Source organism: Rhagoletis zephyria, unplaced genomic scaffold (assembly GCF_001687245.7).
Source record: "Rhagoletis zephyria isolate East Lansing unplaced genomic scaffold, Rhagoletis_zephyria_1.1 Rzeph_scaffold_01023, whole genome shotgun sequence".
NCBI lineage: Eukaryota > Metazoa > Arthropoda > Insecta > Diptera > Tephritidae > Rhagoletis > Rhagoletis zephyria.
In genome coordinates this window covers 106,864-127,112 of record NW_016158107.1, presented here as the reverse complement: position 1 = coordinate 127,112, position 20,249 = coordinate 106,864, and the positions used below count along the sequence as shown (strand labels likewise).

At 35.5% G+C, this 20,249-nt stretch overlaps 1 protein-coding gene across 3 annotated transcripts in view; it reads right to left on the bottom strand.

The window, feature by feature from the left end:
* Window positions 1-12,532: 12,532 nt before the first annotated feature.
* The window catches only part of Orco (odorant receptor co-receptor), a 28,409-nt gene continuing 20,692 nt past the window's right edge, over window positions 12,533-20,249 (bottom strand). For all 3 annotated transcript variants that reach the window (XM_017615457.1, XM_017615458.1, XM_017615460.1), the window contains 3 exons: window positions 17,048-17,252; window positions 13,339-13,494; window positions 12,533-12,846 (listed from right to left, as the gene is read on the bottom strand). In XM_017615457.1, coding sequence (XP_017470946.1) covers window positions 12,796-12,846; window positions 13,339-13,494; window positions 17,048-17,252 — 412 coding nt within the window. In that variant the 3' untranslated portion in view covers window positions 12,533-12,795. The remainder of the gene's footprint in view (window positions 12,847-13,338; window positions 13,495-17,047; window positions 17,253-20,249) is intronic.

Here is a 20,249-nt window from a genome sequence, read left to right as displayed (position 1 = left end):
TACCGACAAATGCCTAAAGGACCCAAAAAATAAAAAAAAATTTCGAAAGTTTCCGAAAAATAAGAAACTGTCCCAAAAATTTCAGAAAAATGACGAACTTACAATCTCGTAAGATACCCAATAGCCAAAAAATCCCGTAACATTTCATTTTGTTATCACTGCCAAAAAAAAATTAAGCGCAAACATAACCATATTAGGCAACTCTTGCTCAAAATTAAATATTTAAATTTTTAAAAGCCACAAGAAAATCATATTTTAGAAAGCAAGAAAATTGCAGCGGTATTGAAAAAACGTTATCATTCTTTTTCAGTGTTTATATTGTTTTGTCTTCGTAACAAAACAAAAAAAAAACAACAAATACTAAATAAAAAATATTAAAAGATTTTAGTGTTTACTCGTATTTAGTAGTTTAAGTTCCAGACAAAAAAATAATAAACAAAATATTTGTATTTATTCTTTTTCCATTATTTTATGGGAATAAAAATTAACGGCCTGCAATTTTCTTTGGTTTCTTAATTTGCGATCTTTGCGCTTGTGCCTTAAAGGGTTAACAAAATTAGACCTACTTCTTTAACAACATTATTTCGGTAAGTAAAAGGCGAAAATATTCCATACCCTTTTAAGGCGCAATTCTTCAAAAGCTCTAGGTCATAAAAAAATATCAAATAAAGTCGCAGATTTTACAAATAATTAAAGTGCATACTTTTCTAGCTTTACATCCAACCATACATACGCGTCTATTGAAAACAACAAATATTTTCGATTTCCCTTCAACGATAAATTGTCTGACTAGAGCTAGCGACAAACATGATATCACTGATAAGATAAATATTTATGTATAAAGTTGAAACACATAATTCCTCATTAACTCCTTCGTCGCCAACCTTGTAAAGTCTACACCAATAACAAGCAAACCAAGTACAAATTAACCATGTATGTATATTTGTTTTTGATAAGAAATGTGTAAAAAATATTGGCTTGCCATACAAAAAAATTGTTTACAGAGCAAATAAGTGACTCATACGCAGCGTAGACTTCCGGCAGCATTTGCGCTCACTCGTATGTATGTATGTATGTAGGTACGAGTAAACACAGAGTACAGGTGCACTAGATTTGTTTATGGTTATTTATGATACGCTATTGTAATATCGAATTGTTGTTTCTAGGAATTGAGTGGTACAGTGAAAGATGTTGTCAAATTACTATTCAAATCTGCGTTACATACACTTCACTTCTAATCGAACATAGCACCTACAAACACTCTAGTTAATTATATATTTTCGTGTACATAAATGCATAAGTATTATGTACATTAGGATGGCTCTGAGTTATATGGAGAAAAATAAAAGTGTTTGGATTCTCGATCTCACCCCCTAGAAATGTGTGAATAGCCTAAAAACTAAACTATACAAAGTTTTAGGTCAATCAAAAAAGATTTAGAGGTGGCTCAAAGCGCTCAAAGTTTCTCATGTATTTTATATGACGATACAACTAAATTGTATAGAATCCTTGAAAAGCAATATTTTTCAATCTAAATCAATTTAAAATTTGTTTAATATTAACGATGAGTCCCCTCATTGCATTTTTAGGGGTTTTTGGGGAAACCATACAAAATTGTTTATATTAATAAACTTTTAAATAAACAATTGGTTATTTTTTCTGGAAGTCTCCTGAAGAGAAAAAGAGTTTGGAGATTGAAAAATATTTATTTTCAAGGATTCTTTACTATTTCTACGAAAAATATCTTTTTCGCCATATAAAATACACGGGAAACTTTGAGCGCTTCGAGACACCTCTTCTAAATCTTTATTGGTTGACCTAAAACTTGGTATAGTTTAGTCTTAAGGCGTTTCACATATTGCTAGGGGGTGACACCGAGAATCCGAGCTCTTTTCGAAATAAGGGCCACCCTAATGTACATATGTATATACTTCATTTGTACACTCCGTAAACACACCAACTTCGTTGAACTGCGCGCTACTTGTATTTCACTTAGCTAATATTTGTTCTCTGTTTTATTTTATTGCCTCGCAGGTAAGCAAATACTGTATTGCTTTTCTTTTACTTACTTTGAAGGAGGCTGTTTGGAATTGGAATTCATAGAATACATGCTACTTGGAAAATTTTTGCCTACATGTACATTAGGCTGCCTCACAAAAAATCGGTGCTGGGTTTTCATCGGAACTATAACATTTATTAAGATTTATGTGACTTGAAACAATTTGGTAATAATAAACGAGTTGTTTATAAGTAAAATTGGCGTTTAAAATTTTCTTTCCAAAAAATTAGTGGAAGAGTTTAAGCTTAAAAGATCTGTATAAAAATTTTTAAAACTTTTGTCAACGGAATCCAAATACAGATTGATATTTTAGAGTACTTTAAAATTGGATCAGCTCATGTAAATCTAAATATATTCTCGAAAAATTTTGACCAAAGTGTTATACCAAAATTCATAAAAAATAAATAGCTGCTTTATAAACAGGAAATTTGTATGAAAATGCCACTTTATTCAGAGTTAAAACTATTTTGGTTTTAAAGGATATTAGAATGGCGATTGTGTGTTTATGAGAAGCTATATTTCATGTCAGAAATACACTCGGAGGCAGTGTCGGTTTTAGCATGTATGGGTCCCTAGGCTCTTTCTGTGGTGCGGTCTCTTGAAAATCCCAATTCTTTAATTATGAAAATCCGGTGCTTAAAAAATTTAAATTTTTCAAAAAAGTGGTTTTTCTAATAACGGACGCCCCTCGGCAGGCAAGGGCAAGCCCCCGAGTGAATTTCTGCTATGAAAAACAGCTTCTCATAAAAATACTATCGCCGTTCGAAGTGGACGTAAAACTGTACACCCAGAAAAAAGTGAGCTGAAAATATTTCACTCAACACCAACCATGTCTTGAGAAAAACATATTTAGTAGACGTAACTACTCTTTTTAAAAGAAACATGGACTTGGCCCCTTTTCACTTTAAGGTAGCGATATATTTTCTAATTTTATTTAATTTTAAAAAATCTTGTTGCTAAAGGCGAACAGTCTAACGCTGAGACCTCCTCCTTAGCACACATTTCAATTAGTCTTTCGAAAGACAGTAAATAGATTTCAAGATAGTTTCCGGAATTGACAATTGTTTTACGAAGGATTTTTGTCTTTGGCGTTTGCCAAAATTGCCATGTTATATTGATTTGATACTACTTTATTTGAAAGTTAACCATTTAAAATTTTGTGCTAGATAGCCGAATGACGGAACATAAAGCGAGAAAGCATCATCATTCTTGCTATTTCCTTTACGTAGTTGCTATATTCTTCGGATGTGCTCCCTCAAATAATATTACGCAGCAAAATGTTTAAAAGAGGAGTTTTATTGCATCTTTTTTGACTGCTGCTTTTCAAACATTGAAAAGCATGGCAAAATACGCGAGGAAGTTTTCTAAGAAAAAAGTCCATTATACGAAAAACGCAAAAGAGTGCAACATTAAGATTGTTATGTTAACCTTGGTTTCCCAAAAATATTATGGTCTATAACTTTCTAAGTAGCCTAGCTGGCGAGATGGAGATTCCACATATGCATGGAAAAGTAGTTACAGAATACGATAGCATATATTCCCAGTAGAAATCGGTTGTATGCATTCGTGAAGAATGCTTGCTATATGAGAGAATTAGTGTGAACAGTTCATGCGCAGTCATGAATTTCCACGAATAAATTCAAATTCCAGCGAATTGCAAGCGAATGTACGTTGTCGTTGTTTTAAGTACATTTCTTGATAAATTTGAAGTGGAATTTTTGTAATATTTTCAGTCTTGTACAAAAATTTTAGTGAACGGACGTGTTGTGCGATACTATTTTCAGCACAAACGGACTTTTACAAGATATGGATTTGCATATGTAAGTGCTACTTTTTTGTATGTCCCCATATATTAAAATGTATCAGAGAAGTAGCATTTACATATGGGGATACATATCTTATAAGAATGCATTAATACTGTTCCATTAATGCATTTTTGTATGTTTGAAACATTAATACAGCCATATGCATACAGCAGTAGTACAAGTGCATGATTAAGGTACGCATACGCATACGGGTGAGAAACCATGCGTGTTAAATGGAAATGAAGGTTCATTTATACTGCCATGTATACACATTTCATTTTTGATTTTACTGATTTGACAGCATACCCGTCTAAGGCAAAAACACAATGAGTGTAATCTTTGGGACGAACGGCGCTTTTGATATAACACCCGTAATATAATATAAATGGGATTGTTGTTTTCGTATTCTTTCTACCACCTTGTATAAATTTGCCCTGGTCGCTGTTGCCAAGTTTCGCTGCTATTACCATTATCAGTATGGTATCATACCAATTCTACTCAAAAAAGTTGTTCAGCTTCTGTTGGCAGCCACAACACACTATCATGGATACTAGTAGACGTTGCCCTTTTTACAATATCTTAATGTTTGGCCGAGTTTCTTCTCTGATTTGTGGTTGATGTTGTCACACATTTGGAAGGTACCTGAAGTTTTACGCCGACGTCCAGGGGCGAGCGCTGTTATAAACGCTTTTTTCTTTTACAAAAAAAGAACATAACAAAAATAATAGAAACTTAGGCTCGAACCCAGAGCCTGCGAAATAGTGATAATCACTACATCACAGGCCGCCGGGAGCTTCAGATCAATTGGCATGACTTCCTTCATAACGCTACCTTCGGTTAGCATGTGCGACTCAGCCGTAGGGAGTTCTTAGATGATGTGCTGGTAAACTGGATTCGATGAACACTTGCGTAGAGAGTCATTAGGATTCAGGCAGAAAGAGGTCACATACCAAGGTCAATGTGTCACGTGTGAGTTCATAGGGACTCCAGGCGGCACGTTTTCCCCTTTGTCCTGGTGCTTGGTAATTGAATCCCTTATTGTCTAAATGATTCTCGCTTCCACGACCGAGATTATGCAAATGATTAGGCCTGCCTTATTATGGGCTCGTCTCTACCAGTTGCTTGCACGAGAGTGCAAAGAACACTGAATATGATTGACACTTTGCATAGTTAGAATGGGTTGTCCGCTAACCAAACCAAAACTAGTGTTGTGCTCTTCACTAGAAGTAGAAGGTTGGACGGCCCTATTCTTCTTGCCCTTAAGGAAGTCTCAGCAGTCTCAGACCTTTTCCGGAGTTAAGTATTAGGTCTAATCCTAGATAGAAAGCTTTAAGCGGTGGCTGAATTTTGGCTATGTAAACAGGTCTTTGGTAAAACGTGGGGTCTGTCCCCAAGGGATATAATCTGGTTCTACACTTCAATAAACAGATCCTTTATCTGTTATGCCTCAGTGGTATGGTGGCGCAGACTCCCAATCAATAGTGTGGGAAATCTGATAGCCTTGAACAGCGTTAGGCGAAGACTGCTGGTGTCACGAGACACGAGTATCTTTTAAATGCCTCAGAATTATACGCCACCATTAAGGCATCCACACACCTATGCGATTCTATCGCAACGAATCTACATCAAATATGTTTTGTTTTCTTACGTTCAATTTTAGTCTACTATTGTAATATTGTAATTGACTTTTTCATTCTCAAAACGCGGAGTTTGCGATTTCGGTATGACCAAAAGAAGAACTGTGATTGTTCGAATAAATCGCTGCAGCAAAATCGTATGTATAAGTGTGTGGTCGGCATTGTTGTAAATTTTGTCGGAACAGATTCGCACCGACAGAATCGTATAGGTGTGTGAATACCTTTATCTTTGCTAAGCATATTCAGAGAGGTTAAGTTCCCTGAGGCTGAATGCTGACTTAATCTCAATACGGAGCACGGGCTCGCATTTGCCGAATATTTACTCATGGCTCCAAAACTGTCCCTGGGTCAGGATCTGGTGTTTATATTGTGGATAATGGTGATAAGTCCCACTTCTGTCATGGGGAATATACTAGGTATTTGTAATCCGCAAGAGCGTGGACGTCACTATATTTCTTGACAGCCAGACGGCATTCGAAACCTTAAGTTCCAAGGTAGTAAAGTCGAAATAATTTTGGAAATATCGTGCATCGCTGGCTTCACTGAGTCACGCCAAAATGGCTCTCTGTTGGATTCTTGGACATAGCAAAATTGAAGGGAACAACACAGCCGACGAGATATATATGGCTTGCAAATGCAAATTAGTGAAGCAGATAACTCCCTACTAAGGAGGCTGGAATAATAACTCACAGCCGTAACTAATGAACTATGGTTCAATCGGAACGACTGTGAGATCTCAAGATGCTTATGACCGATACTCAATAGCTGCCGAATTATTGACAGTAAAAAAAATCTGCAGTAAGCACCAATGCTCCATCAATAGCGTATACCCACAAGCTCTCCCTGCAGAAGTTGTAGTCGATTCATCTGTGAAAGCACAGCTCTCCAGAAAAGGCGTCTTAGGGATTTAGGACCATGTCTTCTCAATTTGTGGAAGATAGCTTAGGTGAAAATATCACAGCTCCATAGCTTAATGGAAAAGGGTTTAACAAATATTAAACTAACAATAGGAAATCGTTTCAATTTAAATCAATAATTTTTACTTAACAAGCCGTTTTTGCTTTTCAGCGCTATTTTTGTATTGGTCAACGCCAAAGTTCCTATCGACCGACGAGAAGCAAGCTGAGCTTTTGCTAGTATATATGAAATAATTTCCGTTAGAATAATGTGCCTCCTTCTGGCACTCACATTGGGCAAGACTGCCTCCGAGTCGAAGTATAACTCATTCGTACGCGCCTTCCTAACATAATCTAACAATCTCATATCATAAAATAATTAGTTAAATAGCTCATTACCGCCTCGGTACCCACTCATTGTTGGCAGTTGTAATATCGGGAAAATAGATAAGTGTGTTTATTTGGGAACCAACGTTGACGTGGGTAATAATGTCAGCCTTGAATCCCAACAGAGAATCACTAGCCAACAATTGTTATTTTGGGTTGAGTAGGCAATTAAGAAGTAAAGTCTTCTCTGCTGGTATGTGTCCTAGAAGCATGGACCATTGCTCGTTGCGACGGCGAATACCGCAGGCGATAGAACGATTAGCTCTATAAGTTTTGCGAGGGGATGGCATAGTGCATTGAGTAAAAATACCACGACTTCGCTGGTTCGGTCATGTCATACAAATAGACACAACCGCTCCACCCTTGAAAATATTTAACTCGGAGACCGCTAGAAAAGTAGAGGATGAGGAAAGCCTTTTCTGCGCTGGAAAGGCCGAGTGGAGAAAGGCTTGGGTTGACTTGGCATTTTCGTTTGGATCAAATTGAACTCGGTCAAAATAGATTAGGCGGTTGAAGCGCCAAACGAAAAGATGAATATACATTTAAAATCTGTGTACCCGTCTGGCGCACATAGAGTAATGACCCAGTGTCCTGGAGACAATGATTCAAGCAGGCAAATACCATGCTTTTTATAAAAGTATTGTAGAAATCTCTTTAAAACTTCATCGTTGCATAGGAGAAAAAGTGTAATATTATATACGTATTTCCTGTGATATGAACTCAGAAATTAAGTACCGCCATAGAAGAAAAATACCGGCAATCAAAAACTGCGATTGCCCATGTTATCAATTTTCCTATTAAATATTAATCGCTACTTCGGCAATGCACTGAATTTTTATTGTATATGTACAGACTTTTAAAGATAAGTTAAAGGTTCAACTTAGATTTCAAGGTTATATGCGGCGTAATTTTATTATATCTTTTTATTTTTATTTACTTCAATAACGTTCGGTGCGACACGATTGATTTTTTTTATCGGTTTGATGTACTTATTTCATCATATGAGTGAGTGATTAGTATTCGTCATTAATGACTTTTTACCGTGTTGGTAGATTGGAATCAAAGTTTACGTTTTTTGATTGTATTCTGATCGCATTATTACTGTAATTGGAGTTGCAAGTGTTGACAAGGCGGTGATTTTTTGAAATACCCTTACTAGCAACTAGGATCTATTAATAGACTACTGTCAAATTATGAGAGGCCGGTGCTAATTCCAAGTCTAAAAAAACACTTACAGGCAATGTGTTTTTTTTTCAATTGCAGGCTACAATAGAAGATCCTCCACTATTTCTTTCACTCGAAGATAGACGAGGAGGTCGGCTTTCACAGCAACCACAAGCATATACAATTCGATGCAAAAAGGGAGTAAAGAATCGAGCATGGAAGGTTTGTCGCATGAAAATATTAGAAATTATGGCTGTTTTTCTTATTTGTCCGACCCGGTTAGGTTGAGGAAGCCTAAACGCATAGTGGAGCGACGAGCATAGCATCGAGCAAAGCTTCGATTACAAACGAATTTGTTTCTGCACTACTGAAATTCTCAGAAAGCCTTAACATCCTCAATGATATGTACATACTTCGAATATACTTAACTAGCTTTCTACCTCCATCTGGTATCCTAGGAACCTACCCGTCTATTTGGGATGGTCAGCCAGCCAGAATAACCTAACCTAACCTAAATACTTTGCCCTTAAAAAAGATTTCGTGAGAGATAGGGCGAGATAGTTCAAATACACGGCCGTTTTCTCCAAAAAAAATCAAAGTGGGTCTGTTAGCCACCTTAGGGCTGCATACTTAATGTAATGTGTCACATTTAACGTTTATCCGGAATACTGGTGATGCCAGCTTTGTATTGAACGGGACAATCCTTCATTTATATTCAAGCAATTTTCTTATGGAGGGTCCGCACATTCCAATTGCATATCTGTATATCCTAACTCAGAAGAATTACCATACTCCACTACATTCTAAAAAATTAGGTTCAGTTTTTTAAATCATCAAATATCTTTTTCGAAACTTTAAATTACGTAATTAAAAATATGTCCAGGTTTTACTTTAAAGCCAGATTTTAGCCATACGCTTGGGCTGAATCTATTTACAATGCATTTTGGAATGAAAAATAATTTCGAAAATGGTAACATGTAGAAACTGGTTTATTTCCAAGCCAGATTCGAAAAGGGGATACGAAAAATCGTTCCAAAATAAATACATAATATACCTTCCCTGTCGGATAATCAAAGATTAATTTAAAATGTTTTTTTTTGGTGTGAACAACCAAATATTTATATACAATTTTAAAATGATTATAAATGCATTATTATTAAATTTATATGTCCCGATCTGAAGTGACCGATTTCACTTATGTCCAATTTTAAATGTCACAAACTATGGTTATGTTGCAAATGACCAACAAATTTATGTTACATTTTCCAACGACCATACATGTTTCAACTTTCCGAAATATTATTTGCAGTTTCCAAAATATATAACATTTATTTAAAATTTTTAAATGACCAAAAAATCATGTCCAGGCCTCACCTTTAAGTAAGTTTTTTATTCACATTTTCATCGTCAACGTTAATATTGATCTTTATTAAATTAAAATTTATCTACATGTTTAAAATGATCATAAATTTATGTCCAGTTTTTAAATGGACTAAAAATGTTTGTCCGTTTTTAAATGGACAGAAATGTATGCCACGGTTTAAAATGACCATAAATTCATGTCCAGTTTGAAATTACAAAAGTTTATATTTGGATTTCAAATGCCCAAAAAAATGTATGACCGTTTTATAAGTAAATCCTTAAATATAAACATGCAGTTCATTAAAGACCATCTAGTTTTTAAACGGACCAAGAATATGTGTCTCGGTTTAAAATGACCGTCAATTTATATTTAGTTTCAAACGACAAATATTTTAGGTTTAGATTTCAAATGGCCAAAACTTATGTAAATTTTTTAACTTACCCAAATACATATCACTTGCAGTTTTCAACATATCAAACATCTATTTATGTCCAATTTTTTAATGACCAAAACATAATGTTCGGTTCTCTCTTTTAAGCCAAATTGTCTTTGATTGACTAAAAATTAGTCTCCAACTTTAAATTAACCTTAAATTTATGTCGATAATTTTTTTGACGATAAATTATGTCTTAAAAAAAAAATATGTCCGTATTTAAAATGTTAGCCCAGAGTTAAACTATCTTACATTTACTAGTCTGTAAGGAACTTTTGTCGGCCGCTGTGGTGTAGTGGTAAGCAGTGCGCGCTTCCACTCCACAATGCCTGGGTTCAAGCCCTAGTCAAAGCAACATCAAAAAAATATAGAAAACGGTTTTTTTTCTTAACAGCGGCAGAAGAAGTTTGTAAAAAGCAGCGGGGCACATCCGATAGGCGTGGAATTTTTAATCAGCCATAACTTCGGAACCATAAGTCACATGAACTTAAAATTTGGTATGCAAACATATCTATGGTAGGTGCTTACGGTTTATATACTATATGAGTTTGTAAAAGGGGGCGTGGCACCTCCCATAGGCGTGGAATTTTGTTTCAGCTATAACTTCGGAAACATACATCGCACGAATTTGAAATTTTATATGAAGTCATATCTGTTGTAGATGCTTAAGTTAAGGTTTATATAAATGCGTTTGTTTAAAGACGTGGGGTGAAACCCGCGGGTAAAAGCTAGTAAATAAATAAATAAATAAATAAATAAATAAATAAATTAAAAAAGTAAGTGCGCCTGGGCCACACTGGAGAAGTAAAACTTACGTTACATATCTATTTTGTCTCAACCAATATACATACAATTCAATAAAAACTTCTATAGAAAATTCCGTAATAATATAGGTAGCAAAATCGATTGGAAAACCTATAAAAATAATATAACAAAATCGATAACAAAATCGATAAATATATCGATAGCAACTTCGACAAAAGTATCGACAATAAAATCGATAACAATATCGATAAAAATTTCTATAAAAAATCGATAATAAAAGCGATAAAAATATCGATTTTTATATCGATGTCCCGAGAATCCCGAAAATCTCTAAAATCCCAAAATAGTTCACAGATTGAGTCTCTGTTTCTCCATCTATATCCTTTTCTCTATAATTACATTTATTTTAATCTTTCTTCCTCTATCTTCATCTTTACTTTTATCGGTATCCTCATCCTCATCTTTTTCTTTTTATTTATCTTTGTGTTTATCTTTTTCTTCATCTACATATTCCCCTTCACTTTTCCCCTTATATACATATATATATAAGTAAAGTATTTAAATTTACATTGATATTCATTTTTGCATTTATCTGTACGCATCTTTGTTTTGTTTTTATTTTTTCCTTTGCCTTTATCCTTTCCTTTATCTATGTGCGTAGCGCCTTTTACTTTCATTCTTGTATTGGCCTTTTTCTAAGTGTTATTAAAGAATAACACAATTAGCAATTTATTAGCAAGCTTTTGTTAAATTCATACCATGTGCATACACTCAAGAAGCACTTGTTTCAGCCCCAACCATTTCCGTTGCACCATTTCCGTGGCATCATTTCCATTGCACCATTTCCGTGTGCAATTTCCGTTGAATTTGCCAATTTACTCGCAACAAAGCACCCGCCGCTAAAGAAGTTTCACTTCAATAAATAAATAAATAAATTTATGTCCCTTTTTCCAATGACCCAAAATGCATACAAAATTTATAAATTAATAAAAACATACATCCGTAGTGCAATGAAACTGCCACAAATGTATTTATGCCCACTTTTTCCTTCAAGTGTGTGCATGCTTGATAATAAGCCAATCCTGTATCGGTGGCAAACATTTTTTTACCGACAAATTTAAACTTTTTCATATATCTTTCCGTAAAAAACACTGTGACAAGAATTTGTCATTGATACAAAATAGAGCCGTTCGTCTAATAAATTTTGCTTAATTAAAAATTTGTTGAAAGATAAGCATGTGTGAATCATTGCTACCACTGCAGTGCCAATATTAAAACTGCAAAGCTGTTAAAGGTTTTGTACTTATCTACGATACTCGAATTATAAAAATAGCTTATTTCAATCAAATGAATTGTAATTATTATTTGTTTCTAATCAAAACACAACTTTTATAATCATTGATCTTCAAGTGACTCACTACTTTCTTTATTGTACTTTTCACTAAAGTTAATAAGTATTGCTAGCTGTGCTTGCGTAGGTAAATGTTTGCAATCGGTACGATATGTATGTGCAGTTTTGCACAAAAAAACAACAAGATTGTTTGAGTAAATTTAAAAATACATAAAAATTGGAATTAATAATACACACACTTATGAAGCATTTTATGTTCAAACCGCAGAAGATATGTACGTAAAATAGAAAAGTTGTTTACAAATGTCATAAATAATAGTTAACAACAATGCCCAGCAAGTATACATATCTATAACAACTTGGCATCTCTTTATGCATATCTTACACTCATGTACATATATTAAACAAACTAAAGGCAACACACATTGCAGCAAAAAATGAATTTTCCCGCTGGCACAAAGAAGGACCCATTTCCTGCTGCATTTATTCTTGGGAGAGATAAAAAAAGAAAGAAAAAAATTTTAAATTCGCCTTCTAGTCTCTCGCCAACGTCGTATACAGTTCTCCTGTTGTGTTTTGTTGTTGGAGGAACGGCTACACAGCGTGAACGAGTCCACCACATATTGCGCCGATTTTCCAGGCGACTGCTAACGCTGGCTNGAAAGAAAAAAATTTTAAATTTGGCTTCTAGTCTCTCGCCAACGTCGTATACAGTTCTTCTGTTGTGTTTTGTTGTTGGAGGAACGGCTACACAGCGTGAATGAGTCCACCACATATTGCGCCGATTTTCCAGGCGACTGCTAACGCTGGCTCGCTGGCACACCCTTCTGCAACTGCCCTTCTTCATCGCTCTCTTTTATTGTTGTTGTTTTTGTTAAATGATATGATTTGTTAGGCTTGTCGGTGATATTGTTTATGCCACAAACTTCAGTGCTTCATTTCAATTGTACCAGCACCATGAAATAGGTGACAACAGCGCCAAGAACCTTTGAAAGGAAGAAGAAAAGTGGCGATGCTGTTAGTGATTTAAAATGATGATTCGAATCGAAACGGAAGAGATGCTGCAAAATGCAAGTAAAATAAAAAATAGATGTAAAAAAACAAAATGCCATTGAAGATAAATGTCGCATATTTCGTGTGCAAATGGTAAATGGCCACTTTGTTCGGCGACAAACAAGCCAGCGGCAGGATAGGACCTGTAAAAAGCTCGCACGCCAGCAAGTAAAAATATCGTAGCTATGTGTGAGTGTGAGTTTGTGTATGTGGGCAAATTTTGTGGCCACTTGGCGACACTTTGCTGCAGCAGCAACCACAGCAAACAACCACAAATTCAATGCAACAATAAATGCACCGGTGGGTGGTTGCTCTACACCCAGCAACCGCAAGGAGAACAAATACATTCAACAATAACAGTGGCATGCACATGCTATTTATACATAGATTTATTCACATATTTACTTATATATGTGCATACATACCGATGCAAACAAATCCAACGAGACGGTAAAGAACTTCGCTCCCGATATGGACATCGCCTTTTGGCACTGCTGACAAACGATCTGCACAAAAGTCTTTGCCTCCTCGGAGCCATCATACCAGTGGCAAGAGTAGGCTGCCTCCATAACGGATGAGCTCTGTGGGTGAATAAGAACGGAAAATGTATAGAGGATGCGTTGAGAAAATGTAGAATGAAAAATTGCAAAAGAGAAAGTTTTGGAAAAACTTGCAATCCGAAAGTGTATCAAAGTTGAATGCCAGCGAGGGCGGTTGAGAAAAGGTCAACGGGAGTTGTTTGTTAGCGAGTAAAAAGAAGGCCACTGACTGCTCGCGCCACAGCTGAGGGAATTTACGCCGATGACATTTTAGTTTCTTGTTTTTCAAAAACTTGCAATCGCTCACTGGTGCGGAAAATAAAAAATTCCCAGTTGTAGTAAAGAAAAAATTTTTTAAAGTTGTAACTTGGCGTACTGTATACAAGTGCAGAAAGCAACATCGAAAACGGAAGTGTTTCGAGTGCATTTCCGTGCTTTATTTATTTTTTTTTGGCCTATCTTTTTGCGCAATTTTTGCAAAGCTCAATGTTTTGGTTTTGTACATACTTTTTTTTTTTAGATTGCATTAGTTTACTAAACTTTTGCTACATGGTGATTTTTACTTTATTGTTTTTTGAATTTCGTTTTTCAGCGCTGCTTTTGTCCACCGCTTACTCATACTACAATATGAGATAAATTTCCTCAAGTTGCTCAGCAAGAGATGGTTTACAATTGCTTAAACAATTTTTCTACTACGATGTCGAATCTAAGAAATTCCGTGAAACTGCTTTTACCCCCTAAATTGGTTGATTGATTGTAGTGCCTCACAAGTTGCCTCTCAGGAATCAATAATCACATAAGAGCGCTATTTTGCTGCACTTCTCCTGGAAAATTTTCCTCTACTCGTACCTTAGCCTACCTTTCAAACAATTTTACAGTAAAAAAAACGACTTTGAGCCGCTTAAGAATTTGTGCATATCTGTTTTTGTATTTAATATTAGAAAAATCTGGCAGCTGATTCATTATGTGTTTCCGAAAGTTATTTATTTTAATCTAGTCAGACCTACACATTCGCACAGGAAATTAAATACTGTTGCTCGCTCTCCTTTAGCCCGCATCTTTGGCATATTTCGTTTCCATTCTACATTTCTTCCTAGCGGCCATTACCCTATTTAGCAGCTCAACTGTACTATTACTGCGCTTGTCAGGCCAAATCTTACACAACATCTAACAAGTCTGGATCTATGACCACCTTTTCCTTGCTATTTTAAGAAAGTGCAGGTGGATTTCTGTTTGTAACCCAGTACCACCGCTACTGGCCCTTCCGAAGAAACTCCCGTCTTGGCCAACTCATCTGCTCTCTTATTGCTTTCTATGTTCCCATGGTCGTGAGCCCAGGCAATAAAGATGGGCATTGACTAAGTCACCGAGCGTAGCTGCTTTGTTTGAGTAGATGGCATAGCTAGGAGTGCTACCTGGCTATATGAGTAAATAACCGCTTTTTGAGCATTTGATCAGTGAGCAGTTGAGCAGGGATCTACAATTGGCTGGCTGCTGCTGCTGCGTTCAAATATTGCTGAGACAGAGGTAGGTCACAACGTGTTACAATTACAAACAAAAAAGGGCTGCCCTCAGGGAGGGATTTTATCCCCTCTTCTGTGAAACTTAGTGGTGGATGAATTCCTTCAACTTCTCTCCGACACTGGTATCCGCTGCCAAGGTATAGAGCGACATAGAATGGCGGAAGGATTCCCTCACCAGTCAACACACACCATACGATTTATCGGTTTAGTCCGATGATTTCTTCCGTCGTGCTAGCTGCCTTAGCTTTTCTGCGTGCGTCAAGAATTAATCTGCTATTCGAAAATTCGAGAGTGCTTTAAGACTTCAAAACCGACGTAAGTAGAATAATATTCATTTGATTTTATGAGGCACACAATAAAAGCCGGGTTACTTTTGATCTTATTGAAGTAAATCAGTCCAATTCTGAATACTTCCAGGGCATTTGTTCTCCGGGAATTTGTTTCTCCCGAGAAAGAAATCCTCCAATAATTAACTCTCAGGAAGTAACATTTTCCCGAAAATTTGGAAGCAGAAAATTCAAACTTCGCAAGAGCTGTTTGATACTTTTTTGACAGCTCAACTCTGCGCCATTTAATATAAAAAATCCGCAGGGAATTTTTATTCAAGATAGGAGGAAGGGGATTAGAGAGAAAACTCCCAGGGAGTTCCTGTTCAGAATCGACCTGAATATCTTACACAGCCGGCAGATTGCCAGACTCCTTCATATAGTAGATTAAGATTATTATTAGTATTAAGACTGAGTTTAGGATTGGGATTGAGAAAAAGATATAGAGCAATGTTAAGATTAAGATTAAGATTAAGATTAAGATTAAGACTAAGATTTAAATTAAGACTGAGATTAATATTAAGTTTAAACTTAAGATTCAGATTAAGATTGAGATTAAGGTTAAGATTAAGATTAGGATTAAAATAAGGATTATGATTAAGATTAAGAAAAAAACTAAGAATAAGATTAAAATTAAGATTGAGTTTCAGATTAAACTTAAGATTAAAATGTAAATTAAGATTTAGATTAGGAGTTAAGGTTACAATTAAGATTAAGATTAAGAATAAGATTTAGATTAAGATTAACAATAAGATTAAGATTAAGTTGAACATAATTGTGGGATCACCACACACATTTGTTTTTTTTTTACTCATTTTCGTAACCAGTCAGGTTTGAAAACAAACCGACTTCGGCGTTGTGCCATCCACAGTAATTTTGACGTGTAAACTTACCTCCCGAATCCATTTTGTACGACATGAATTTCGTACCAAGCCTCTTTTTTCGAATTTTCAACTCCCTACTTAGAAGTTTTCAGTACTTTCTACGAAGTTTGGTCCATTAGACCATGGCACCGCTTTCGCGTGTCTGCTTCTTCTCTGCAGACATATAAAAGTAAACACTCTCAAAATGACCAAAAAAGCAATTGCTAGCTTGAAAGTAACAACTTAAATTGGTGTGGATCTTTGCGAATTTAGGGAGATTTGGTCTTTTCGATTTAGGGAGAAACGCAAATATTTGGCGTTCGCCCGTACAGGACTCCTATCAGGATTTTTAAGGAATCTTCATGAAATTTGGACTGATTTACGAACCAAAAAAGCCGGGCAAAATTGTATTTACCTGATTCAATGCCGTGTATGAAGGCATTGAACTTCTTTAATTTTTTAATTTTCTTTTCTTTATTGATTTACAAAAAAAAGAGATACTACTATGGAATAAGTAGATATGAATTTTTTTTCACAGTAAAGGCATCCGTTATATCTTCCATACTAGTGATCTTTTTATTTTCTTTTTAGTTTCATACCAGCTTTATCACCTTCCGCTGGCTATATACTTTCGGCATTATGAATAGATTCTATCTTCAGAGCGGCGAATTTTTATTCCCGACTCATTGATAGGTGTGAACATTTTCTTTTAGAAATAAATATTTATTAAGTGATAAACTTCAACTAATTACTCCAATAAATCGCATTCGTATTCACAATTTTTGATACTATCTGCAATGATTCACACCTTTTGTCCTACCTGAGTGACGAATTCTACTCATACGTCTTTTTTCTCATTTCTATTTTCACTTTGTCTACTCACCTCTTCAATCAGCCGATTGCCAAATATGCAGAAATGAAATACCTGCGCCAATGCATAGCCCAAGTAACCGATGACCGTGAATGCGTAAACATTGACGCCGGTGATCTTGGTGGCCTGATATGCCAACAACGTCAACATAATGGTGGATGTCAACATGTGTAAGAGCAAAGCGCCGCCGTACGTATCGCCGATGGCTGCGACTAATCTGTGAAATGGAATTGAAAATTTGCGCTATCCATTAAGTTGAGATGAATTGAAGTGATTGAAGGAGAAGGGAGAATGAGAAACAGAGANACCATTTCACACTATTCTGCGGCCATCGCCCTTCAAAAGTAGTTAGTTACGGCCAAAGAAATTAGTTAATAAATATTTACCACTAGTCGACTGCTAGTTAGTTAATAGTTAGCTACAAACTAGTCCCATTTCCTGCAGGGTAGCTGATAATAATGACAACAAATACATAAATAAGCAAACAAAACCACTGGGAAAATAGGTAAGCACCTTCCGAGGTAAGCCATGTTTTCTTTCAGTTTTTAGTACCAAAATTGTCATCATGGCTAATGTCATCTACTAGTAAAGGGCAAAATGAACACCTCCGAAGACACATTACGTTGTCAGTTGCAAAATAACGTGCAGCCGAAGTTATTTCCAAGCACCGAACTACTCCGAGCGACTGCTCTGCATTACACGTAACTTACTTTGTATAGCGGCTCAGAAGTATGTCTGATACCAAATGTACATTCTAAATTCCTACTTACATAAGGCGGCCATGCCTTTGTAAAAGTAAGGGACGTTCGGCAGGGAAATGGTAATGACTGCCAGGTGAAGAGTAAGTTGCTAATAAGGTATTATTACGTGCTCCTAATTCCCACTGGGAATAGATCACACATACACATAAACACAGAGACATACAGACACATGCGGACACACGAAATGCAGGTAATCTAATAAATACATACAATTAATTGTATAATCAGTTATTTATGGGAAAATTTGTGTACACATGCCTTGCATTCAGAGATGACATTGTTTTGATGATATAAATTTTTGAGCATTAAATTAATTTAAGTAGCAGCCACATGTTTGTAATCAATTTTATTTATGTAAACTTAATTGTAGTTTACGATACTAATTAAAATATATTAAACGCAAGAATTAATTAGATTGTTTGAATAGTGATTTCGAGTTCGTCGTGGCGTATGAGTACTATTGGAGCTGAAATCATTTAAGGTTAAGGCATTGGTTTAATTAAATTCAAAAATGTATTATTATTTATAAGTGAGATTCCGCTGAACGAATTGACTCGCATACTCCGGATGGACGGAGTAAGGTTAAGGCTTCCTGGGAATGAAGACTTAGCCTCCACTGAAAATTCTGAAAAATTCAAATTTTTTGGCACGCCGCTCAGTGCCGCCTTACAGGTCTATTCTGCGAGTTATCGAACATTTTGTAGCCAGAAAATTTTATTACAAAAAATTGTTACCACTTCTTGTGACCGCAATTCTAGACACATTAGTAATACAGAGACTGCTAATAAATTTAGCAACTCAGCTATGGATTTTTTTATAAAATTTGGNTCAAAATTGTTACCACTTCTTGTGACCGCAATTCTAGACACATTAGTAATACAGAAACTGCTAATAAATTTAGCAACTCAGCTATGGATTTTTTTATAAAATTTGGTGTCGCATATATCAAAGTGCAAATCCAAACAAAAAAATCCAAAAATACATTTGAACTATGAAATAACGTTTCACGTTTGCTTGTATTTCCATATACATACATACATACATATATACAGGGTGGGCCAAATAAGACCTACCATAGTCTGCCTAGTTTGCCATAGTTTGCCTTTCAGTGTGCGCAGTCGCTCCATCTTGTTGGAACCACAAATTAGGATGCTGCTCTGCCGTTGGCCGCAAAAAGTTGTCAATCATTATTCTGTAAGAAGCCCCAGAAATCGTTTCTGGCGTTTCATTCTCATTCTCGAATAAACATTGGATCTGGATGGGTGTAACTGGTGCTGGTGTGTTGCCTTTCGATTTGCAGAGCCCCGAATTCTACAGTTTTGCTTGGAAATGCGCTTCATCCGGCTAAAACATTACCTAAAAAATCAGTTTTTGAGGCTAGTTGTTCAAAACGAATAGCGTATTATAGTCGTTGTTGGTGCTCTTGCTGTAAGTATCCATTGTTATTTTCCAAGAGATTAAGTATAACATGCAGAAAGAAAATAACAATAATATTAAAAAATTAAGAAGTTATACGTGTAGTTCTTATTTGGCCCACCCTGTAGCAGAGAACTATAAGAATGATAATTTTGGAATAAAAAACCAAATTTTACAGCAAGGGTGTTGTTTTAATTCTTCCATGAACGGTGTAATAATTTATTGGATTTAAATAGACAACAAAATTACTCAATACAATATATTTTTGTATGGGGCCTTTAATTTTTTGCGAATATTATTGTTTAAAGGTAAAATGGCCCTTATATACTTTTTGTGAACACGCTGAGAGCACATTACATAATCAAAGTTCATATTGCCGCTTACGAAAGTTTTTTATGTTGTATAATGTGGACATTTTTTTTAACTTTTTAAAGTTTAAAGGTTATTTGAAAAAACTGAACTTACCAAACCATTTTTTCAGAATTCGTATAGATCTCATCCGATTTTTTTCCGGATTTTCTAAAATGAATGGAACTGAGCACACTTTAATTCGTTTACGAAATTTTGGAAGAAAATCGGTAATGCAATGAAAATAATGCTGCTATGAAGAATTTCTTGCAGAATTTTTTCATAAATTGCTTTATTTTTCACCCTAACACTCCTAAAGGTTTCGTTAAGATTTCGGGAACTTTGGTTTGCAGGGCAATTGAATATATGGCGCGTTTAATACGACGAGGAAACGCAATCAAAGTTTGACCAATTCATATATTTGGTATACAAAAAGACAGTTGAAAAAAACATATATTCGCAATTTTTGGGAAGTTTGTCCATCTGTTAGGCTGAGCATATTCTACTTATGAAGCTTATTAATTATATGATGAAATCACCAAAAACGTTAATTTTGAGTTACATCTCTATATGCACTGCCTTTCAGGAAAATAAACTACGGGGCCAAGTTGCGATTGGACGTAACGCGCGCTATGTGGGACCGTTATAGAGAACTGAAGAAGGAATCGAAATATATTTGCCGCAAATAA